General features: G+C 42.6%; 2 protein-coding genes across 2 annotated transcripts; one reads left to right on the top strand and one right to left on the bottom strand.

The window, feature by feature from the left end:
• Positions 1-836: 836 nt before the first annotated feature.
• On the bottom strand, positions 837-3,755 carry LOC308297183 (GTP cyclohydrolase 1-like; the record flags this gene model as incomplete). Its single annotated transcript, XM_080740599.1, has 6 exons — positions 837-966; positions 1,902-1,986; positions 2,183-2,214; positions 2,412-2,467; positions 2,625-2,734; positions 3,458-3,755. The coding sequence occupies 6 exons, from the start codon at positions 3,753-3,755 to the stop codon at positions 837-839; spliced, it is 711 nt and encodes a 236-aa protein (XP_080596725.1).
• Positions 3,756-15,174: 11,419 nt separating this feature from the next.
• Positions 15,175-24,571, top strand: socs5b (suppressor of cytokine signaling 5b; the record flags this gene model as incomplete). Its single annotated transcript, XM_080740393.1, has 2 exons — positions 15,175-15,495; positions 22,862-24,571. Exon 2 carries the CDS (start codon positions 22,880-22,882, stop codon positions 24,569-24,571), a length of 1,692 nt encoding a protein of 563 aa, XP_080596519.1. The 5' UTR covers positions 15,175-15,495; positions 22,862-22,879.
• Positions 24,572-26,271: the final 1,700 nt, after the last annotated feature.

Below are 26,271 nucleotides of genomic sequence, written 5' to 3'. Positions count from 1 at the left end.
AGATTAATTGAGCCTATCTAGCTGGATAGGTAATATGACTATCCACCAGCAGTGATAAATAAATGAGATATGCCTACAAAGGAAATAACATTTTTGAACACTTTTTCCTGCTGAAATGCAACATCCACCAAATGAAAAAGTGTGAAAACGGTTGATGGTATGTCATAACATTATTAAAAATGACTGAAGTCTGTGGGCGTATGGTGAGCCTGCTACAGTACTTGAAATTGGCACCACTTCACAGGATGTATCTTTCTTTCTTTTTTATATATATTGAGCAGTGAACACCTGGTAAGACTTTCTCTTCTGTTTACCCCACAAAATGGATCTCTTGCATTGCAGAATGCACAACTCTTCAACTGCCAGATGCGGTAACGTTAAGCATGGGTGTCACACCAAATTCTGGGCCCTGGGTACAAGGATTCACTGCTGGGCCCCCATGAATGTTAACTATTGAAAAATAGCAGATATACAAGCTCGCAGCGCGGCACCGAGTGCCGCGCTGCGAGCTTGTATATCTGCTATTTTTGAAAAATCGTGAAAATGTGTGCAAGGAACCTATGTCAAGGACCCCCAAGATGATTATGTATTTGGCCACGGACCCCGATCTCAAAATATTTAGTTCCAGGGATCCCCAGAAGCAAGTTAGTTAGAAATGTTCGCTTAAAAATACATACCTGTATATTCAAAGATTTTCACACATTTTCACAACTTTTCAAAAATGGCAGATATCTGCTATTTTTCAATAGATAAAGTTACTAGGGCCCCTCCACCTTGGGCCCCAGTAACTCAGTCCCACTTTCCTACCCCTTGTGACGCCCGTGACGTTAAGCCTCTCAGTTCTTTCTGGTGAGAGAGAGAAACTCCTCGCGGGTCTTGGGATCCTCTTTGAACACTCCCAGCATCACACTCGTTACAGTCCTGCAGTTTATCTTCTGCACGCCTCTCATCACCATGCACATGTGACTGCAAGGCATAAAGCATTAAAGGCATTAATTCACAGATTGAATTAGAGCTTCAAAGCGCTGAAGCTTGTGAGATACATAATGTAACATTTGGTCCCACTTATCCAGAGAAACTTGTAAAAGGCTGAGCAACGAGAGTGTGTTCATGGATTCTGAATCTGTTCAGTTATGTAGTCTCTAAACCAGGGGTCTTCAACAGGGGGTCCGGGACCCCGAGGGGGTCCTCAGAGTTACTACAGGGGGGCCTCCAAATCTTTGTGTGATAGAAACTTTCTTTCTCCTTTTTTATATTAGTGTCCATATTCTGAGAACTTTAGCCAAAAATATACGATCTATAAGCTCACAACGCCTCGCGCTGCGAGGCATTGTGAGCTTGTAGATCGGCTATTTTTCACAAAAAGTTTTGGTGTAGAGGGGGAAAAGCAGCACACTATGTACAGAGTGAAAGGTCAAGTTTATTAAGTATTGACGGTTCAAGTGGTTAAATATCTGAAAACACAAATTGACATGAATCCAAAATACACTGATGATTGTGCTGTCAAACGATTCAATTATAATCTATGAAAAGGTTGTGGGGGTCCCTGCTTCATTTCTCTCTCAACTAAGGGGTCCTTGGCCTGAAAACGTTGAAGACCCCTGCTCTAAACCCACTAGCAACCCTTCTTGCCTACTGATTCACTCTCATGTCATCTTGAAGGCCTGCTGTCAGGCCTTACATGTTACACTGAACTGCCAAAATGTAACGCTAAACAATAAAGTATAGTCTAGTATATTTAATGGCCCCTGTCAGCCATGAGACCTTGCAATGGTTAACCCCTGTTCAACACCCATGTGTGTGTGTGTGTGTGTGTGTGTGTGTGTGTGTGTGTGTGTGTGTGTGTGTGTGTGTGTGTGTGTGTGTGTGTGTGTGTGTGTGTGTGTGTGTTGGATACTCACGCTGCCTCCATCACAACTGCAACGCCTGCTGGCTCCAACGCCTCAGAGATGGCTGTGGCAATTTGTTTGGTTAGACGCTCCTGAACTGGAGAGAGAACAACAATCTGTTTGGTTAGACGCTCCTGAACTGGAGAGAGAACAACAATCTGTTTGGTTAGACGCTCCTGAACTGGAGAGAGAACAAGAACAACACATAGAATCCCACATCGAAGATACCGAAGGAAGGATTAAAAGTGATGATAGTAGTAATCCATAGCCTTAATCTCCAGTAACAGGCCTACCTTGCAGCCTTCTGCTGAAAATCTCCACAATTCTGAAAAAGTTAGAAAATGACTGTTAGTGCGCGTGTGTGTGTGTGTGTGTGTGTGTGTGTGTGTGTGTGTGTGTGTGTGTGTGTGTGTGTGTGTGCGTGTGTGTGTGTGTGTGTGTGTGTGTGTGTGTGCGCGCGCGCGCATTTGTGTGTATATGCGAGAGTGTATGAGAGAGCATTTTGAATCATAATATTCTTACTTGGCGAGCTTGCTCAGGCCTACCACCTTTTTGTTCGGGAGGTATGCGATGTGTACCTGAAACGTTGAAACAAAGCATAAAGCAAGAAACTTATTAGAACACACAACCTTACATAATTACTCCAATCGATTGCAGGAGTTTCTCGGTATACTGCAAGATCCTCTCAGTGTTTAATGAAACTGTGATGGTGTCGACGACGTGTCAATGAATTACCCTGCCAAAGAAGGGCACAAGGTGGTGTTCGCACAGAGAGAACACGTCTATGTCCTTGACAATCACCATCTCGTCGTGGTTCTCATCAAACATTGCATCGTTCAACACATCTGTAGGGAGATAAAGTGTAATTTTCATTTACTTTCATATAGTTTAGTATTTTGTTTAACCAGACAGGTCATTTTGTTCACAGTATCCTAGAGAAATTTTAAAATTCCAGCCTACCAGTCCGTGTGTGAACCAGTTATGTCTCCAGAGATAAATCCTAATATTGTTAGTGGTATTTGTCAGCTACAATACTCTACTTTATATAATAATTCAGACAATGAACCAAGATCTATCTAAGAACACTATTCTAAATCTTGTATCCCTGGGATGTAGCATGGTGTTTGTGCTTCTGCAAATCACACTACAGCCATTTCTAATAACTTCACTACAGGTCACAGATTGCAATGATAACTGCTGTAAAACCATGGTGCCAAATGAACAACTTACACACCCACATGAATACAAACAGTTATGGCTAGGACAATAATAGGCAGTTTATTGTCAACATGAGACATGGCAATGGGATAGACTAGAGACCCAATTAATGTCAGTGCCACAATGCAATGTCCTCCTGTTGCAAAGTAGACAAGCCCTAAATTCCTCTGAGATGCCCCAAACACCCATTTGTCTTTGGATGTTTGAATCCACAACATTGCCATTTGATTTCCTTTTAGCCTGAAGGATGTGTACGCAGGATAATTTATCCATTTGAACCTCCAAGAGTGGGTTTTTACAGTCCACCGCATCAAACTATCTGAACATAATAAACATCAAAGTGCATTCACCTCGAACTGATTCATGATATCCTTTGGTGAAGTTCTGCATGGCTTTGGCTGCACGCAATGGTGTGCGTACAAGACCCTCGCGGTGGATGTCTTCTCCAAGCTCCATTAATATGGTGGCATATGCTCTCTCCATGCTGGACAACTGGGATGCCTCCTCTGCATCCTTGCTTCTCTTTTCTTCTTTGCACAGCTCAGCCTTTTTAGAGTCACTGCATCTTTCACTGAAAGAGCTCATATACTCAAATTGTCCATTGCAGACACCATTCTTCTCAGAGGCGCCGTGGTGGTGATACTCCATTCTTCAGACTGTTGCTATCAATTAAAATCACTGCAGCTTCTTCAACGGGATGCAAGTGTGAAGCTTTGTGGCGGATTGTTAGAAGAGGGTTGGAGAATGGTGCGGTTGCTTTTAAAGCATTTCTTCAGGCCCAGATCACGTTGGGCGTGCCTTCAATTGTACTTTGAAGGACGGCATGCATGGGTTCTCAGCAGAAAATGGCCCATGAAGAGTTGTCTTAATACACAATTTCCTTGCATGCAGTGTTGCAAAGGCGAAGGGGCTGAAACATCTGATCACTTTGGTAATTGATTTCAAGCTAATTAAAATAAGTATTGCAAATGGAGTAATGCACATGGCTTCAGATTACTTCAACTACTATGGCTTTTTGCAGGATGGCCTTCTGGGATACAGTACACTGCTTATCTTGGGCTGTGGCCTGCATACTCATTTCTTTAACTAAAGCACCTGAATGTGCTTTGAGAAAATGTTATACATTTACTCTGTGGCTAATGGTTATTTCTCAATTTAAACTCAACTCTGACCGTCTTAAAATCTATCTACTCTGACCTTCAGATTTTGGAAAAATAATAATTAATTTTGCGCATGACACCACTGGGATCATACTGTCTGTAAGTTTGGTTATGTTTGAGTTAATTGCGACTGAAGGTCGCAGTTTAGTATGTGAAACAGCACATGCTGTCTCCGTCTGTCTGGACGTGTACACTTTTTTTACAGTCTATGGGTTTGCCACTCTGACATCACTGTGATGTCAGGGGAACCACTCTAACAGAATGGGTTTGCCACTCTGACATCGTGCTCTGACATCACTGTGATGTCAGGGGAACTACACTAACATAATCCCTTTTATGCCCATATATGGAGTTCCCTGACGTTATCAATATTATATGGAGGCCACATCGGCCACATACCACACTAACTGAATCCATATATGGCCAAGACAGATGGCCAAGACAGCCCTTATCTGTGTGGCTGGTTCTACAGACAGGGATCTCCATGTATGGGCATAAAAGGGATTGTATGTATGATGTCAGATGTCATAGACGTCATAGATAGGACTTTCACATAACGAATAATGTTTGGGCTCTCACAGCATATCTCCATATCCATATAAGGGTATACCAGGGGTCTCCATTATGGGTAACTGCTCCGATATACATCACTGACAGATGGCCAAGACATGGTGCGACCTCGCTTGTCGCCCTGAGGCGATCCACAGGGGATAGTTATACTCATCTATTTCTTCTGGTCAAGCAAATATTCCATGTTACGTGCACACTTTATATGGCTTCCTCCTTTTTTAAATCATTCATGAGGGGGTGCATCCGATCTATTAAAATAAATTATATAAGGAACAGTTAATAAAAAAGGCTAAGCGTTGGCTTCCTCTTTCATACTATATTACATATTCACTCTACATGTATAATTACATTTACATGTGACACATAAGGCGTAGAGGGAGACAGCAGGACAGATGTGTGTGAATGTTGTGGTGGGATTTAATCACAACTCTATCATGGCAACACATTTTATGGCATAATAATACTATATGTCATATACAATATATCAAGGAAAATGGCTGTAGTCATGTGAAATACATTCATAATGTACTTTCATTAATACATTTATAATGCCTTTTTGTCCAGGCAACTTACATGCAGACTTGATTTCATTCATTCAGAGTGTTTATTATGTGTATATGTAATTCTGATTATTTTTGTACAGAACAGAACCCCTTACATTGGAAGCATGTGGAACCTCTTTGTAATCAGTATGAATAGGAGGAATGATAAATACATATTTTTATTTTACTGTCTTCTTAATGTTATTGTTGCTTTTCTTTGTTATTGTTCGTTGTTATTGCTGCAACAATTTTGAGGAACCAAATAAATGTACTATTCTGTTGGATTGTGAAGCTTGAAGTGCACACAAAACCTTTGGAATGCAAAAGAACACATGACTGACTATAGCATTACATACAGTATATAGTATATGTGCTCTGAAAACTGACCTTGAAAGGCCTTTGTTGTCTGAAGACAAACCACCAACACTGTTGTTGGTTTGCAGTTAGAGCTGCCACTCCTGGACAACACATCTTTGCAGCCACTGCAGTACCAAATGGTTATAGTTTTTCATACCCATCATACCCATCAGCATACCTACGGGGCCACCTACGGGCCACGGCACATGGTTTGGTTATCCTCTTCAGATAAACCTGCATCCAAAGTGAAGTTGAACTCCAGATGGATCCAATCTGACAGTTGTATGTATGTATTTCAGTGAATTTGGGAATATTTATCTGAGAAAATGACATTGTTTTCAAGTATCTATTTAGCGTACCAAGAACTATGAGCCTGATCGGCCTAGTAGTATGTGAGATTAGCAGAGGACAGACAGACAGACGCACAGACATGACCGAAAGCAAGATTCACAATCATTGGTCAAAGGGTGGCGCTAAAGAACAACATTGAAAATCAAGATTTGAACAGGTACAACTCATGCCCTGTTTGACCTACAGCCATTAAACTTTAATACACATATTAGCGTATCCTTATGAGGAACAAATGTGTCACTTTGACCTATGACCTCTGACCTTTAGATCTCCCACCATTTTGAATTATATGAAAAACAATTATATAAAAATCGATCAACCCCTGGGCTTGTGATGGACATTTTCCTCAAAATATATTTTTGCCACAGACATACAAAAGGAGTGGTCAATAATATTACCATGAATAAAATACTAAATGTATAGTCCAGTAGACATGATGGAGAACACATACTGTGTTTTTAAAGAGGGAGAGTGGTTAGTCCTCATCCCTTTGAACTTTATTTAATTTTTTTAAGATAGTAAGTATGAAAGCTGAGAGGGAAGGCGTAGATGGAGCAATTTATAATCCATTTTCCAAAATTGCTTTAAAAGTCAAGTGTAATTATTATTATTATTTCCATGGCCATCTCTGAACTTTTGTCTAATTTCTTACCTTCTTCACTTTCTACTTTTTCCTAAGTGATGGCTTTGAACTTTTCAAAGCACTAAAGACAATTTGAGACGATGGGAAGAATTGTCACATTGACATAATCCACCGGTCATTATTCATGGCATTATTCATGGCTCTTTATTAGAATGTCAATGTCAAAGGGCATTTGAGAAACGCAGCTCTTAAACTGTTAAGTTAAAATCACATTATTCATTGGCTTGGAAGATTTTATTTTTGGTATGGTTCTCTGCAATGGTGTTTCTGGGTGTACTGGCACCAGGGACAGGCCCTCATTTGCAATATTTCAAATAGCTGATCTACAAGCTCACAACATGCCGATGTACATCGGCTATTTGAAGTATTTACAAATGTTTTTCAAAATAGTAAAAAGAAAAAGGGCAAATACTGTTAGATATGAATTATTATACATAATTCTATGTTTGTCATACGTTTATAGCGATATGGGGTAAGGCATGGATAAAGATATAGCAGAGAATAGCCATTATAGCAATCATTTGAAAATGTAAACTTTAATTCCTTTTTTTGTTGCAATTTGCTTGAAACATTCTACACACAATCTATAAGCCATTATCTAAAATCCCAGTTGAGTAGAAGTTTGTATGTGACAAAATGAAGCCTCCATGAGCCAATAGATATTAGGGCTTGCGTCATTTGCTAAAGAATGTCTATGGATAACGATTACAAGAATAACTAATGTTATATGTCAAATAAAATAAAACTGAATGATTTTGATGCAGTCCTTGCTATCACAAATTGTAGAAAATTACTTCCATTGAATTTCTGTGGAAAAACACAGGCATCTACGTAATATGACTAAAGAGCAAGCTAAGCTGTTGAAATCGGCATGAAATGGCAAATGGGGATGATTTTCATCATGCCCTCACTCCCAGCAATCTATTCTTGGTTATTTCTTTGAAAACCACTGATGATATGCCTCATAAGACTTATTCACTGATCATTTCTCAAGGGCTTTCAGCGTGGAAAGAATGCTTCTATATTAAATCAGAGTGACCTTACTGTAGAAGTAATTCATGTGAGCATCATACAAAGAACACCCTTACTAGTCACTGACTGGTGGGCTTTAATAGCTGATCTTTTATGCAACTGTATGTACAGCAGTGGTTGGTTGGGCCTTGTGGTTAATTTATCTGGGGACCCCCTCAAGTACCCCTGGGGGTCCCCAGATCCCACTTTGAGAAGCACTGAGGTACAGTATTTCATTATCTTCCCCTACCCAGATGTTCACGTCCCTTGTCCCAAAGCAACATGCGATCCACAAAGGAAACTGACATTTAGTTGAGTAACTAAATAAAACCACTTTTAAAAACATTAAAAGCATGTTTAAAAACATTTAAAGATAATCTTGCAACATGCTGTATACACCCTGTTGGTGTATACAGCTATTCAGCTATTCATACAGTTTCCTTTTAAAATACTTAATTTATTTAGTCATCAATTATAAATGTGATAGTTGGTAATGGTAAAGCACTTATTTAGTTTGATGCAGTAGTAGCCACTCTTATGTTTTAATCATATACTGTTTGTACATTTCTCTTTTTTTATTTTTAAAGCGCTATGCTTGTCCTATGAAATATGCTATATAAATACAATGACTTGACTTGACAAGTACTGTGGTAGAAGTAGTTGTACTAGTAGCAATGCAGTATTACTGCCTGGTTGAAGTAGTAGTAGTAGCAGCAGCAGCAGCAGCAGCAGCAGTAGTAGTCAATGTAGTAATCATAATGCTGGTATTGTGGAAAGCATAAGCAACATTACTGTAGCACAGGCTGAATGCTAAAACACCAATGTGGTTCCTCATTGTGGCTCCCACTTTGTGATTACACATTTAGGCTTATAGCAGATCAGTGATCACTGATCAATGAACTCTGAATGAACTGTGAATCTCATTTACAGCTTATGTATTGGGCACGCTGCACATGTACTCCAAATTCTCAACGCACCAGATGCATGACTGTGACCGGAAGCATGACTTGCGTTGGCATGCAAGGGCCAACTTGCTGACTGTCACAATGCTGCCATGACCAATACAAGATTGGTGAATTCTACATGCATGACAATGTGTGCACTTCCCCTTATCCATTCTCCATGTATTGTGTGTAGTGTATAACAACTATTGGTGTACTAGTATGTCACTTCTAGTATGCATTTCTTCTGACACCAGTTAGACCCTGGAAAACAAAATACAGCAGAAGTCCACTCAAAGTTCTCAATAATCCTTTTCAACCTACTAAATATTTTGTCATCCAACTACAATCAGTAAAGGGGTAGAGTTGCCGTCTTAGAACATGGAGGGTTCCCGAAGGTTCCCAGTTTGATCCCGGGCTCCCCTACAAGCGGCTGCTACTCGAAACTTCACCTCCCCTTTTCCACTGTAACCATCTGCTTCTTCTGTTTTTTTGTTTTTTTTTTGTTCTGCTTTTATAATTGATTGATTGATTGGTTAGCCTATGCAAAGTACTGTGTTCTATCTGTCTGTCTTTCAATGTTATATGAGATACATAAAGTGGTCCCTGTGTAAATAAGCCACAAAGCTTACTAGGATCTCCTTTTAGTTGACCTTGTACCAGTGTTTTGTACTGTCATGCAACTGTACTTTTTTCTATTGCAAACTTCTAATAAATCCTTCAATCAATCAATCAAACAAACCAGAGTTAGTGTCGAAGTGTCCTTGAGCAAGACACTGAACCCGGTGAGCAGGTTGGTTCCTTGCATGGTTTCCTCTGCCATGTATGAATGTGTGTGTGAATGGGTGAATGTAATGCACAATCTCTGTAAAGTGCCTTGGATAAAGGCCCTATATAAATGCACCATTTAACATTTACCATTTAAAGCCATCCTTATTTAGGGCCTATAGTGCGACAATGACCACACAGACCAGAAACTATAGCGTGAATAAAAACACATCCCCGGGTAAGCATATAGAGGGGGCGAATAATATATAAGTATATATACATAAAGTGTCTTACAAAAAAGAGACCGTAACAGTCAATGCTAGTTAGTGCAACAAGTATCTCACTGTCATTTTTAAACAAAGCAAAATACTCAGAGACTACCAACACAACCTAATGCTGCAATGTAAAAAATCAGTGCGAAAAAAAACAACAAAAAAAAACAGCTCAGAGAAGAAGAAACTAGGAAGCGTGTCACTGCAAGACGCACATGAGCACTCTCCCTGGAAGATCCTTAGGGGTCAAAGTCAATACAGCAATAGTTCCGTCAGTCTAAGTTAGGAAGGAAGTCCTTTTCAATCGTCCGTTATGTGTCTCGTTGTACAGCTTAAGGGCGGCCGGTACAAAAGATTTTCCTAGTCTCTCACATCTCCGTCCTGGGTAGGCACCATTGTCCCAATGTATGAATGAATGAACCATTGTAAAGCGCTTTGAGCACTTGGAAAAGCGCTATGAAAATGCAATTCATTATTGTACAATAAAGTATAATACAGGGTGAAGTGGGTAATCTGTTTTTCCCCGTATTGATTCGTGGATTGACAATAAAAGAACCTACTTCTAGATTTTTTTGATTAACCTAAATAAAAAAAGTTATTGGTTCTAAATATGTGTTTAGATATATTTTCGGTTAATTGCCCAGCCATATGTAGCAGTCACCTCAGGTCTATTTTTGACATGTCAGTAGACTGCTTCAGCTTCAATCAGTAGAGAAATCAGTAGCCAAGTAAAGGTCTCAGGAGTCTTGCATATAGTCAATAATGTACCATGTAAATAAGACGAATTCGCCAATATTAAAATAAATTGAAAATAATACTATATCCACGAGTTTCCAACGCCCCATAGTGCATTGCGCAAACGTCTGCATCGAGGTTCCGCCGCCGATTTACAAGCTCACAACGGGTTGCATCTGCGACGCGACGCGAGCTTGTATGTCTGCTGTTAAACCTAGTGTTAAACCCGGAAGTTTGGTCCTGATAGTCTCCAGTAAACCCCCGGGGAAACTTGTGGATACTGTTTGTACATTTCTCTTTTTTTATGTTTAAAGCACTATGCTTGTCCTATGAAATATGCTATATAAATACAATTGACAAGTACTGTGGTAGAAGTAGTTGTAGGCCTACTAGTAGCAATGCAGTTTTACTGCCATTGCAGTGGTTGAAGTAGTAGTAGCAGCAGCAGTAGTCAAAGTAGTAATCATAATGCTGGTATTGTGGAAAGCATAAGCAACATCACTATAGCACAGGCTGAATGCTACAACTACAATTGTACACTTTGTGATTACCCATTTAGGCTTATAGCAGATCAGTGATCAATGAACTCTGAATGAACTGTGACTCATTTCCAGCTTATGTATTGGGCACGTTGCACATGTACTCCAAATGTACTTTTATATTGATGACAAATGGCTGTTATTTAAAACTAAAAGATCAATACAAGAGCATTTAATGATTTAAGTCATATTTAATCATTGTACTCAACAATGGTTTCATTTTGTTTCCATCCTGCAGCCACCAGATGGCAGCGTTGTTCTTTTTGCCTCCAAACAGACCGCTGCACTGCAAATTTCATGTCCTCTTAAACCAAGATTTGAAGTGAACCCAGTTCACCTGCACAAGATGTTTTACCTGTCTTTAAAGACAGGCTCCTATTAACCCTAACTTTTATTTAGTATCCAGTGTTACTATTATTATTTTTTTCTTCTTCAATTTACTTTTTGGGCTAGTAGTAGGCCTACATTAGGCTACATTCTTGTCGTATTGTAGTGTTAGGTTAACAGCTCCCACCAAAATTTCGGAGCTTGTACTTAATATTCATTATGTTTATCAGCCAGAATTTACTGTAGCATTATTTGTGGGACACTTCCGGTTAACAGCAGACATACATGCTCTGATGCTGACATTGTTTGTGTCGCAGTTGCCGCCGCTGTGAGTTTGTAGATCACACTCGGCTGCGGTGCCGGAAGCTGCCTGCACCTTCTGCGCAATGCACGATGGGACTTTGGAAAGTTGTGGATAACATTCCATCTACTGTAACAAAGCCTTTATATTTATTATAACAACATAGACTCCACAGCCCTATACTGACCGTGGCCAGTGATAAAGTGTGTTAAGTGCAGCAAACATAAGGAAGGAATTGGAGCAGTGTGGATGTCAGGTTTAAGACTTTTCATTGAAAGTGATGCATACTGTCATACAGGCATTCAGTTGGTATATTTGGGTATGGTAGAGAAGATAAAACTCTTGCAAAAGTTGTCCTTTTCCATCTCTAATGACCTATATCTGGGTCATGATGGTAGTAGTGTGAATGATAGTAATTTTCCTGGTGCTGGACATCACTTTCTGCTGACTAAACTTCATTGAATCATGCCACTTCCTCCATTTGTGTCATGTGGTCATGAATGATATGACTCCACCTTAATGACCTCATGTTCAGGTGTGAGTTTGAATGCTCCTTTGTGACCTTGGAATTGTCCTTGAATTTCCTCACGTCTACACTGCACACCACATTTGAATTATACAACAGTTGATGCCACAGCATTAGTATTCACCCTTCATTTTGCCAACTAGTCATGTGCAAAGATTTTTTTTATGCACAGACAGCTTTCTGAAAACATGTTGATGTAAGCCCAAGGGTGGGTAACCTTTTCAGGCACATTATCGCTTTGCCATTTTAAATAAAGTAAATAAATAAATATCAAAGAATAAGTCAACAATTAAATATGAATTATAAAGGTATGATAAATTATGACTATCTGAGGAGAAATGTTTTATACACATCAAGCAATAATGGTTAACGATAGTAACACAGTTACTATCAAAACCTTCACCAGCTGTCTGTCAGTCAGTCAGTCCGTCCGTCACATCACACTTTTCCCCTACTCATATCTCCGCCACCGTTGCCCTGACCCCTCATTTCTCACATGGCCCTCTTCTAGCGCCACCAAAACACATTTGTGGACACTGCTCCTACAGATTGTGCCCTAAAATCTAGCGCCACCATCAGGCCGATTTTTGCAAAACACATTTTTGGACACTGCTCCTACAGATCATCAACATGGATCTGTCCCATTTCCCATATACCCTCCTAATTGCCTAACATTGTTTGAGGAGTCTTACTGGTATTATTATAGCTGCTATTATTATGTCTTAATCAAATGCCCACTTTATGTGATAAAGATTGATTGATTGAATTGAATGAAGACTTTATTAGTAGTTTGCATAGAGAAGGTAAAGTTTCATGAAAGTACAGTTCACTGGTACAAGGTCAACTAAAAGGGGATCCTAGTTAGCTCTTCGGCTATTTTACACAGGAAACCTTTATGTATCTCACATAACATTGAATGACAGACGTATAGAACTGAACACAGTAGAGGATAACATCAATAGCAAAAGAAACAAAATGACAGTCATAAAGAAGAAAAATAAAAGAAAGAAGAAAAGAAATAAACAATATTTACAGTGGAAAAGGGGAGGTACTGTAAGTATGGGCTTAGTCTATATACAGTGGAAAATAAAAGGGGAGGTAAGTATGGGCTTAGTCTATATACAGTAGAAAAGGGGAGGTAAGTATGGGCTTATTTGAACCTTTTTTAGAGACAAATCTGGGTTGAACGTTATCTGTGGAGCTTGCCTCTGGTTTTGTGGACAATGACTTCCTTGACGTTTAGGAAGTATTTTTTTTAGGTACATGGGTATCTTAGTGGTGTAGTGTATCATGTACAACAGGCCCATTGCAAGATGCTGCACTGCTACCAACCATGAGCCACCCCACGCTAAGCAGTAAGGTGAGCCTGTGAAGGAAGGCCAAGCAGGATCCTAATCAGTTTGTTTAAGGGCTGTTTGGAGCGGGTCAGTCTCTCCACTCCGACATGTCTCCTTTCCGACATGTCTCCATTCCGACACTAACCCTATCTCTACCCCTAACCCTAAACCTTAGGCCCATGGGAGTGTCGCCACTCCGACAATAAGAAGTCCATTTCGGAGTGGCGACATGTCGGAATGGAGAGAGCCTCCCGTTTGGAGCAGGGTTCCTGTTCACCTCCACCATATGTTCTCTCCCCACCAGGTAAGATTGCATCCATCTCACTGCTACGTTGTCAAGACCGATAGCTATTTGTCAATCAGAATAGAGTGATCTATGGTGTCAAATGCCTTCTGGAGGTCCAGCATGACCATGCCGCAATATTTGCCAGAGTCTACCTCGTTTGATGCAGTCATTCAAATAGAGGAGGCATGTGTCTGTGGAATGGGATTCTCAGAAGCCAGATTGGAACTCATAAATCAGATTATTCTCTTATTCTCAACCTGTTCAAAGACTATTTTTTCCATTACTTTAGGGATGGAATCATGGAACTTATCTCTAAAGTAATGGAACCAATGCATCATTCATACATGTTGCCTGGCATTTAGCTGTCATGACTCATGATAATGAAACGTTTAGCAAGTTGCAGGTAGCAGCATCGAACCTGTGCCATCATCATCCCGCATGTGTCTGTGGAATGGGATTCTCAGAAGCCAGATTGGAACTCATAAATCAGATTATTCTCTTATTCTCAACCTGTTCAAAGACAATTTTTTCCATTACTTTAGGGATGGAATCATGGGACTTATCTCTAAAATAATGCAACCAATGCATCATTCATACATGTTGCCTGGCATTTAGCTGTCATGACTCATGATAATGAAACGTTTAGCAAGTTGCAGGTAGCAGCATCGAACGGTGGTATTTCGCCATTCCGAAACATCGCCATTCCGAACATTGACTAGGGTTAGGGTTAGGGGTAGGGGTAGGGTTAGGGTTAGGTTTGGGTTAGGGTAAGGGTTAGGGTTAGGGTTAGGGTTAGGGTTAGGGGTAGGGTTAGGGTTAGAAGTCAATGTTCGGAATGGCGGTGTTTCGGAATGGCGGGGTGTAACCGCATCGAACCTGTCCCATCATCATCCCGCCGCGGTCTGTTTGTCATGTGGTGCTACTGCTTGCTTGGCCTTGACTGGGACGGGACACCACCAGCATCCAGTCCACGTTTCCAAGCAGCTGCCAATGGAGGAGCTTCATCCCCAGTCTCTCCGTTCATTGGTGCCATGCAATGCCTATCAATGCGGAGGCCCCATAGAGTTAAAAAAAAAATGGGAGGCCCACACTTCCACAGCCCCGATACACTTCACCCGTACGACCGGTGTCGCGCGGCGAAAACAGGCGATCTGCAAGCTCACAGCGCGCCTCGAACGCTTTCGGCCGTGGGCTCGCAGATCGGCTATTTCCAAAGACTTTCCCCATCCGCCCCGAGTTGCCATAGGAAGTCGTGCCGAGGCGTTCGCCCCCACCGCGGCGTCGCCATTGGGCCGCTGCGGTGCCACTCCGCTTCCCCGCATGCGGGCCACCGTCCGTCCTCTTCTCAGCTCTTTTCTCCGCTTCAGCGACCGTCGTCATATTGGCTGTCAGGAACAGGAACGGACCACGGGTCGAGGGAAAAAAAGAAAAAAGAAAAAGAGGAGGAAAAAAAAGAGGACTCGACCATGAAAAAGATCAGGCTGTCGCGGCGTTTAATTAAGAACATGTTGGCCGTTATGACATGAATTCGTCTTCTTCTCGGGCTAAAAACTGTTATTCGAAAGCATCCGGAATGAAACTGACAAGCAGCCTGGGTTTCAGCCTTTTGGTTTCATCGGACACCGTGGACCGCATTGAGGGGGATATGTGCCTGACTTCTCCTGATAGCCATTTTTTGCAGACAAAGAGAGCTGTTGAGTAGGGCTTTCTAAGAGACAAAGGGTAAGCTGTGAATTCTACAAGCCCGCGGCCTGTTGTCTGACATGTTCCATGTGCCTGCTATGCATCCCTGAGCGACGTCCTGTCGTTTAATTCACCAGTGATTTTGTGTCGATTCTTCTTTTTTTTTCTACATACGAGCTAACACGCTAACTTCGCTAGTTGGTTGCCAAGCTAACGTAAGCCCAGGGATGCCAAGGATGCGACAGTGACGTCACATGCAATCGGAAGTTTCCAAACCTTTCAGGCCCCCGTGACCCAAAAGAGAAATTATTAGACGTTTTCCCCGGACCCAAACGGCAGATCCATAAGCTCACAACGCGTCGCGAGCATGTTGTAGATCGGCTAATAATTGCACTAATTAAATATTTGTTTTCTAATTTACGGAATTTCTTGACAGATTTATTTTATTCATGAACATATTTGCTCTTTTGGGAATGTTTGTTTGTTTTTGAATTAATAATTAAAAACAAAAAAGGTATCAAACCAAAAATTAAGGGACCCATAAAAATGTGTCGGCGACGCACAAATGGGTCCCGACCCAGTGTTTGGGAACCAGTGTTGTTGTGCCAACATTAAAAAGCACGCATCCTCAACCTGGATTTTTTGTTGTTGAAATTTTTACTTTGCCTAGTGACTACTATTAAACTATTAATAAAGCTTGATATTATAACGTTTCGGACGATCTAAGGGCCTGGAAGCACTGCTGCTACATGACGCTTAGTTGTGACATAAATGACGACACCTTGGTGTCTTTATTCTAGACATGAGCTAAAGGGCTAGCATTCTAGCAACACGAAGCTGCTAGTCTGGGGGAACACAATTTGACAGTTCGTCTGTCTGCCGGGGAACGTGAAGTATTACATGTAACGTCTAGTTTCTATTCTAACCCCCAAGTATGATGTTTTAATTATAATTAATGTAGAAACACCACGTCTGACGCGATATTAAAGAAGATAAAGGATAGCTCGGCTAGAGCTAACTGTCTGGATGGATGGACAGACAGACAGACAGACAGACAGACAGACAGACAGACAGACATAAGTTGGATGGCTAACCCATTCGCCTGTAAGCTAGCGTGGCTAACTGTGACCGGGGATAAGTTGGGCCTCCAACAAGCCAAACCCCTTGTAACGGCACTAGTGGGTTTTCAACCCTTTCCATATCAAGGTCCATTATTTATTTGGCGTTTGAGCCACGGACCACCATTTGATGACATTTAGCCTCTCAGACCCAAAACTTAGAATATTGTCATCGTTGGATATGATGATGATGATGATGTCCACCAATTCCATGCTGTATTGGTGTTAATACCATGGGAGAGATAACATGCATAACACATTTTCTACATTCTCTAATTGTGTAGACCCTTACGAGTCCATTTGGTTTAACTTTACCCTCTGAAAAGTTTAAAAGATTTATAAGGGTCCATGTGGTTACCAACACACCAACTCCATCATTTAGCTGGGGTCCACCCTGGAACCTCCCTCAAGGACCACCGGTGGAAAACCATGGGCCTAGTTAGAAAGCTGCTCCTCTTGCATTACTGCTGGTAGGACATACTGCTTACTGATAGCTAGTGATTTCCACTGCAGCTAGTACAGAGTAGTCCAAGTTAGTTAAGTATCGGTAGCTAACAGTTTTTAGTGTCAGACCATGTAAGACACATCTGGTAATAGCTGCTTGTAAGAAACATGCATAGATATAGTCATATATTATAATGCATGTCACAGAAAGCTGCAAGGTAAACCATTGAATGTGCATGCAGCTGTCCCATGATACAGAAATGTCTAGTATAATAAAGGTAATATCTCAAACTCTGATGAAAAATGCAATCACGTTTACTAGCCAGCCTTTGCCATCAGAGTTTGGCATTTGACAATATCAGTGTTTTAAAGAGTGCAGAAATGCCTTGTTTCAGTTACATGAAGAAGACCCAGCGTGGAAGCCTGCCACACTGCTTTCTGAAAGCGAGACACCACAAATATCTCATTTACTCTGGTCTGGGCAGAGAAGGCTTCCTCCCTTAATCTTGTCCGCTCTCCAGCCCCCTCTTAGATCACTATGATCCCTGGAGAATGGGTGTGTTAGGCTTTCGAAGAGCAGAAGTAGCCTAATTCTGTACAGAGGCAGGGCCTTAAATGGGTTGTAGACTGGGTAGAGCCATTGTCAGTGGTGGCATTCACACCAAATTACTAACAGTTTGAATTTAATTAGCCAAGCAGAACTTATCCACCCTTGAAGCTCAACTCTTGGTGGTTCTTAGCAGTACTTGGTCTCCTTTTTTCTTTTTTAACTTTTCACACATAACATAGGCTGTGCATAAAAATGACTGTGTTAGAACCTGGGTGGGAAATTAACAGAAGGCATAAAGTAAGCAAGTCTACCAGAAAGGTAATGTCAGGTAATCAACCAAATCAAGTCAGCAAACTTTGAATACCACCACTGGAGACAAAAATGTTTAGTTTCCCACCCTGGTTATAATTTCACATCCATGACTCTTTGGCTGGCTCACATAGCAGACCTAGGCATTATGTGCACTGAAGTATGTTGTTATCCTCTTTTGATCTCTACTGTTTATCGTGCTTTTACCTCCATTGCAGTCTTGGGGCCTATATTGTCTTACATTTGTCTTAGCAGTGTTTCATCCACCAATCAGTAAGGTAGTGATGCTGTGCGTAGAGATCTTTTTTATAAGGCTCTCACATTTGCAGTATTATTTTTGGTGGGTCTTTGATAGCTCACTGAGTTCTTTTGATGCCTAATCAGAATGGAACATGCTAATGACAGCACGCACTTGCAGGGCATGTTGGGTCTCGCTGGTCATTCTGCCACTCTGACAGCTACAGATACACATGGGTAATTCGGGGACATGTTGGGGTTACCCACAGCTTGGTCACGAACATGTTTGGTAGCCAATTATAAAATTACTTTTTTTCCAGTCATACGACAGCAGAAGTGTCAGTGTGTGTAAAAGTGGACATGATGATGAAAGGACAATTCCAAATGAGATTGTTTAGATTTGGTTCACTGACCTTAAATTTCACCTATACAGGCATCTTTAGTTTGTAGCCTTTTCCAAAAGCCCACCAATGGGGCAAACTAAGTGTGCCTAACTGCCTATATGATCTGCATTGCTTGTCACCAAACTTGACCTTCGACCATTGACACCCAAATTGCACCTTAAGTCAGATATTCAGTTAGAGATATATAATATGTAGTTTTATGGCCTGTTATGTTGTCAATTGATGAAGCAGACAGGCTCATTACAATAGTTTTGAAATCCCTGAGTGAGTAAAAGTTGAGAAGAATTGGCTCTCTTAAACTTTGGTAGAAGAGGTTTAGGTGTTGCCATACTGTAACTCTAATAATTGGTGAGATATCTTCAGCAGTTCGGTAGATAAAAAAAGGGCATACTTTCTGCTAATTTATATTGCAAAATCAATGATTGGGAAAGGTACAATTGTCCGTTCTTAAATGCAATAATAAACATGGTGATTTGGTTTAAGGTCACGAAAGCATACCTCTGGAGCTTTGTCCTAATTAAAATGACAAAATCAACACAAAAATGTATTGACAAACAGAACTGGGGTTTGTATTTTGCAACTGTGCAATGCAAGTCAATGGAGAGAATATACTTGAACTAGATTGTCAATGTTTTGATGCAAGATAAGATGCTGTAAGACCTCTCCTTCAGTTGTCTAGGTCATTAGATTATACCTTGTATTATTGAGTGCACCCCATGTTGCACCAAATTTTAGTATTATCACTCAGAACGACGTTGCGTCCGCTGTCTGTGGTTCTTTGAGGTTACATGGAACCGTAAAGTATAATCAGGCCTTTACTTGTTGCTCTAATTTAGCTGAATGACGCCTCCCACTAACTTCAGGCCTGTCAGGCCCCTAATAGCACTTTTAAATTGCTTACCAATTGTGCATGAGGCTGACTATAATTTGCCAGTTTACGGAGTATAACATAGTGTAGTTAGTCTCCAACAGAGAAGCTAATGTTGATTATTTATGTGGCCCTGGCAGTATTTTATAATCTTACACTTTTAAGTCTGGCCAACTAACATGTATCACCTGAACCATTCCAACCACAAATGCATTTGTTAAATCATTATATGTGTGTATTTCTCACATGCGTGGCCGTGGACACACACACGACTGCATTTGACATAGATACAATTGCCAGTTATTATAACTGGGAAGTTTGTTGTTGTTGAGGTGATTAGCTAGCAGACATATAAAGCATGCCAATCCACATGGGAAAAGTCATCCTTCCAAGATTGATGTGATACAACATTAGCCTCGTAGTTCCAGTCTTTCTTACTCAAAATTCCACTCTGTCTTGGAGAGAAGGCATAAAAGGGTTGTGAACACGATGCAAGATTGATTCTTAAAGCCACGTTTCATGTTACTGAAGTACTAAAGTCAGGGTGGGATAGTACAACCGGTCTTAAATCCAGCTAAGGTTCTAAGGATGCTTGACGTTGACGTAAAGCTAGATTTTGGCTTTTCAATTAATACAGTTTTCCTTTTACGGTTTCGAATATTATGGTGAAGCCCTGTTTGAAATGTATTCTTTGGCTTCAAAAGCATTTATATGAATTAAATCAAACTTATTAAAAAAAATCTCAACTGTGATACTGACTATATATAGAGGACTCCCTCAGAGAACTGTCTTGCATTGTAGAACAGAGTTAGGAGTTGCATAGAATTCTTCCTCCACCTCTCTGCTGTTGCCTCCTATTTAATCTGCACACAAATCCTGAGTATTCATTTAACTTTGCATCCCGTAAGCGTTGATCTTATTTTTATTATTTTTTTTTTAAACTCTTGATAGTTAAAATAAAACATAAGATTTTATAGTGTAGTTGTAGTACATTTATTCCCCCCTCTGCACTCAAATGACTCTAAATACTTAGGGTCACTTTTGCATTCTGACTTATTGGCTTATTCTGCCATTGCACGTAGGTCTACCGTACAAAGCGTATCGGGGGGGTAAATGCCTCAAATTCAGCGTAATAAAATGCAGAGGGAAGACCTCCAATGGACTGCTAGACAATGCACTGCACTGCACTGCACTCACTCTCCAGACCTTCTGGCCTGTTGTGCAGACAAACTTGGAGCACAGAACGAACCACAGTGAATGAGTCATGTCACATCTGGTGATGCAGCTTAGCGGTTGACAGCTTGAGAAACTACGTACTCCATCTTCACAGCAGCTGATTGGTCCCATGTCTGCTGTTGTTTCGGGACTCTGTATTCTAAATGTCTGGTGACCATCAAGTGGGGATGGTTTCATAATGTTATCTCCACTACAAAAGAACTCGGCGGCTAGAGTTATTATCGGGGCCAGGAACTTGCCCGGACATCATGAGTTTGGTTAGTGATTGCCTGCCCTTGAGTGTGGAGGGAGTACTACACAGTAAAATATTCAAGTGTTCATTTATCCACCTGTAACTTTTGAGTCTAACCATAATAATGGACCCCTACTGGTCCATTTTGGTTACATTTATATTCTCTTGAGTTACATTAATTAAGATTTTAATGTATTTTAATGCAGTAATATGCCATGGTAAATCAACTTCATGGGTCATGTGCTGGGCACAAGCCTTGTTTCATGTGCACCACAGAGCCCTGTCTGTCTGCAGCTGAATGTGCCGTTCCATGTTGGTCCCGTCTTTGTCAGTATTAAGACACTAGGTCTGCCCTGCAAGTGGGCCATAAAGTATTCCTAGTCTTAAAGCTGCACTATGTCACTTTCCTCTTCTACCCCGGATTAATTTGAACCTGGTCTTCTTTGCAAATGCTGCCATTTCTACCATTGAGCAAATACAGCTTGCCTGCTTGCTTAATTTAATCTTGACCATCAGGTCAACATTTGTGTCAAATCCTGTGTCTAGGTGAGACATGACCTTTGACACGATCTAAATCTGTCTCAATAGAAGTGCAGGGAGATGGAATTTGGGGTGGGACGATAAGCGATATTATCGTTTATCGTGATAAACACTCACGATAATCGCATCGTAGAGATTTAACATATCGTGATATCGTCCTTTGCAGTCCTTCGTCATGCACTGGGTTCAATTCACCTTTTTTTTGCCGAGCTGCATATCTGGTACCACTTAAACCCTCTATAATTGGTAAAAAGATACTTATATGTACTTGATAGTTTTCTTTTTCACTCTATCAAATGTCTTTGACAAAATTTGCCGATCTACAAGCTCACAACACATCGCGTTGCGATGCGTTGTGAGCTTGTAGATCGGCTACTTTTTGGCAAATGTTCCGCCACAGGATAATGGATTTTGATAAATTTTCGATAAAATCGCAAATCGCGATTTCTTTTGCCACAATAATCGTTATATGAAATTTTCACATTGTCCCATCCTTAGATGGAATACTACCACCTCAATTGTATAAGTTGTATTTACATATTTCTACTACACAGATTGGACAAAGTTACATTTTATTCATTAAAAAAGTACATAGTGCTGCTAACCCTAAAGCAGAACAAAGTGTTATCTGTTAGTCAAAGGTAGAGAGGCAGAATGGTTGAAGAGCAGATGAGATCCCTTCGTGTGGCCATGTTGAGTGAATATTGAATGGCACAGACACATCAGAGGTTTAGATGTCTGATGCTAGTAAACCATACAACAAAAATGAATGCGCCCAAAATGGAATCCTGCCCTGTTATCTCCAACTAGATGCACAAAGTCCAACAGCCATGAGTTAAAGGGTGAAGGAAATGCTGAATGGTGTTGTGAATCCTTTTTGAGGTTTTGTGTTTGGTTGTGTCCACCTCTCTGTGGTAACTATGCTCGCACTGAAATATTGGAAAGCTGTGTGTGTGTGTGTGTGTGTGTGTGTGTGTGTGTGTGTGTGTGTGTGTGTGTGTGTGTGTGTGTGTGTGTGTGTGTGTGTGTGTGTGTGTGTGTGTGTGTGTGTGTGTGTGTGTGTGTGTGTGTGTGTGTGTGTGTGTGTGTGTGTGTGTGTGTGTGTGTGTGCGCGCTGCTGTTAAGGGAAAGGTTTTGGTCTGGTCAGGTCTAGACTGGCTCTGTAATACAGTACATACCAGCAGATCAACTGGGAGCAGATCCCTGGGTTCATTTATAGCCATGGCCTTGTGTCCCTGCGCGTCTGCCTGGCAACTCCTAACACGGCCGCTGCAGCTACTCAATCTCTATCCCGCCTCTCAGACCCCCCGGTACACTCGCGCACACGTCTAATTACTAGATCAGGGAAATGAGGTGTCGGACCTTACTTTATATAGCCCGTACCTTTTGTTTGGAATGTAAAGCAAGCCCTTAACATGGTGCGATTTCTCCGCATATCACTTAATAGTTTTGTCCTCTCATTCGCAGGTCCCGGGTCTCCTATCGATGGAGAAAGTGGGCAAGATGTGGAGCAACCTGAGGAGCAAATGCCAAACCCTCTTCCACAGCGATGGTTCAGGACCCGGAGAGAGCATCATAGAGGCCGACGCCGTCCACTGCGTGGTGGACCTTGGACAGGGAAGCAGCTCGGCCGAGGCCCCGATCACCTCTGCGGCGTCCAGTCCCTCGAGGAGCATGCTGCCGCTCCCACTGGTGACAGCAGCGGGGCGACGCCACCACAATTGTGTGTCAGACATCCCTCAGATAGTGGAGATCACCATTGACAAGGACACGGAGGATGTACGGGGAGGCCCAGGGGGTGTGCCTCTGGCTCGGAGAGACTCCTATTCCCGCCATGCTCCATGGGGTGGCAAGAAAAAACACTCGTGTTCCACCAAAACCCAGAGTTCCCTGGAGGCCGACAGGAGGTCGGGGCGCTCGCGGGGGAGTCGCAGGGACAGGCGATATGGAGTCAGCTCCATCCAGGACATCGGAGACTCTGTATCTGGAGGACGCAGTCTCAGCGCTCGCTCCCTGCGGCAGCGGCTGAGTGACACGGTAGGTCTCTGCCTCCCACTTCCCCCTCGGCGACGTTCACGCTCATCCAAGACCCCCGTCTCCTCCAAACGGAAGATCCACCTGACAGAGCTGATGCTAGAGACTTGCCCCTTCCCTCCTGGTTCGGACCTGGCCCACAAGTGGCACCTCATTAAACAGCACACGGCGCCGGTCAGCCCGCATTCCTCCACCGCCCTGCTCGACGCCTTTGACCCGGCCCACCCCTCCCCTGAGGACGAGGAGGAACGCCTGCGTGAGCGCCGCAGGCTCAGTATTGAGGAGGGCGTGGACCCTCCACCCAATGCTCAGATCCACACCTTGGAGGCCTCAGTGCCAGGCTCCTCTCTTTACAAACTGGGACCAAAAATGGCTCCTGGCCTGGGAGACGCCGCCGGAGAGGGACGGGGCACTGTGGCCGGTTGCTCCAGTGGGGCTGGCTCGTCGGGGGCTGGTATTCAGGTGCTAGGGGCCGCGGCCTCCACCCAGGATTGTGACTCGGAGGAGGACTCGACCACCCTCTGTTTGCAGGCCAGGAGGCCCAAGCAGAGGCATGCCTCCGGGGACGGCCACCTGAGCCGGCAGCAACCGGGGCCTTGGAAGGTCCACACTCAGATCGACTACATCCACTGCCTGGTGCCGGACCTGCTACAGATCACGGCTCTGCCCTGCTACTGGGGAGTGATGGACCGCTACGAGGCAGAGGCGCTGCTCGACGGGCGGCCCGAGGGCACCTTTCTGCTGCGCGACTCCGCGCAGGAGGACTACCTCTTCTCCGTCAGCTTCCGCCGCTACAACCGCTCGCTGCACGCCCGCATCGAGCAGTGGAACCACAACTTCAGCTTCGACGCCCACGATCCCTGCGTGTTCCACTCGTCCACCGTCACAGGCCTGCTGGAGCACTACAAGGACCCCAGCGCCTGCATGTTTTTTGAGCCGCTGCTCACGGCGCCGCTCCACCGGACCTTCCCCTTCAGCCTGCAACACCTGGCGCGCGCCGCCATCTGCCGCTGGACCACTTACGACGGCATCGGCGCCCTGCCGCTGCCCCCCACCCTGCAGGACTTCCTCAAGGAGTATCACTACAAACAGAAAGTACGAGTTCGCTGGCTAGAGAGGGAGCCGCCACTCAAGGTCAAATAGGGCGGGACTTCCCCCGTTGGCCTGCACATACATGCTGCAGGAGGAGTACAAAACTTTTGAGAACCAGCCCCCCCTCCCCCCGACCCGTTAGCCAATCAGAAGAAGCCATACTAAATATGGCTCTCTGTCAGGCACAGGAGGTGGAATGGTTGATTATAGGTGAAACGAGCTATACAAGATTCATTCTAATCTCTTTATTGTTTTAGTTAATACTTACATCACAAAAAAATTACATATGATTATATTCAGTATAACGCTGTCTGGCAAGCACATGTTTTAGTGTTGAACAGGTTTTTTTCTTTTTCTTTTTTTCTTTTTCTTTTTTACGACGGGGAGGGAAAGAGCAAACACTCTTCTCTCTGCTGTTTTGTGCTAATTGTCTGCCTGCTCCCAGAACATCGCCCTGCCTGTAGACCTGCCTGCATGCTTCCCTTATTCATCCCAAATCTCTAGTTAGGACCACATGGTTAGTTAGCTATGTTGTACAGTTCACTTTGTGCTTTTTTTTCCTTCTTATTTTCTCTTTTCTGTTTTGCTTGACTAAGCGCCTCGTGGAGCGCCTGCCCAGTGAGGGTTTTGAGGTGTGTGTGTGTGTGTGTGGGTTGAGAGGGCGTCTGGTGGCGCTGTTAGCAAAACTGCAGTCAGAGCTTGTCCCATGGATACAGCTATGCAGATCATGCACCCCTTGCCATCTTTTTATTTTATTTTATTTTTTTCCTTTTAATAAGGAGCAGTATGAACTTAGCCAGGGACAGGGGACAGATTCCGATAGGATCTGCAAATTTCAGGACAGTACATCAGGTGCCCTTTTTAATGGGGCAAAGATAAATGTAGTGTAGGTTATACAAACTAACCACGTATTTATTACGTCCTGCGATGTATGCAGAATCTTATCTACTGCGTCCTATATGGTGCAAGCTGAACTGGTTAAAGTTGTCTTTCCGCTGGATACCGGTACCGATTTCTGGGGAGGGCTTGGTTCCTCTGGAAAGATTTTGACAGTTCCTTGCCGCCATTATAGTTTTCAAAGCAGTCTGTCAGTTCTTCACTTGCCACAGGCACTTTAACTCTGTAACTCTGTGCATGCAGTTACACTATGTGTGTATACACCCACACACACACACACACACACACACACACACACACACACACGCACGCACACGCGCACACACAGTTCATAGATTATACTCTTTCTGAGATGCATTTCCCAGGCTTACTGTCAAACAGTCTTTATGGACTTATGCTGTGGCTTTTTGGTGTCTTGAGAGACTTGGACCCCACCTTCCTCACACTGATAATCTTCGAGTGGCCTCTGGCACGCTGGTCACACTCAAAGGGATACCTTTGAGTGTAATTCGCCTTCAACTGGTATTTGTCACATTGTGCCAGCTAGCTCCGGTTTGAGTGAGGAACTCCCATTAATTTCAGAATTGAGAATCGGTTACAAATGTTGACTCAAGATAAGACAAAACGCTGAAGTACCCCTCTTAAACACTTTCAACATGTCCCTATTTTGGGGCAGGGTTAGGCAGAAATGTTCTAAAATGGAGAGAATGGCAGATCTACATGCTGCGATACGTTGTGAGCTTGTAGATTATTCCGCTATTTCCCCAAGACATTTGAACGTTATAAAACAGAGCGCAAGTGGTTAATGACTACAGATGACCATTAATTTGTCAATCAGGCTGGCGTTACTAATG

Source organism: Nannobrachium achirus (assembly GCF_963921795.1).
Source record: "Nannobrachium achirus genome assembly, chromosome: 13".
In the NCBI taxonomy this organism is placed as follows: domain Eukaryota; kingdom Metazoa; phylum Chordata; class Actinopteri; order Myctophiformes; family Myctophidae; genus Nannobrachium; species Nannobrachium achirus.
The sequence above is the reverse complement of the archived record's forward strand: the minus strand, read 5'-3'. Positions and strand labels throughout refer to the sequence as shown.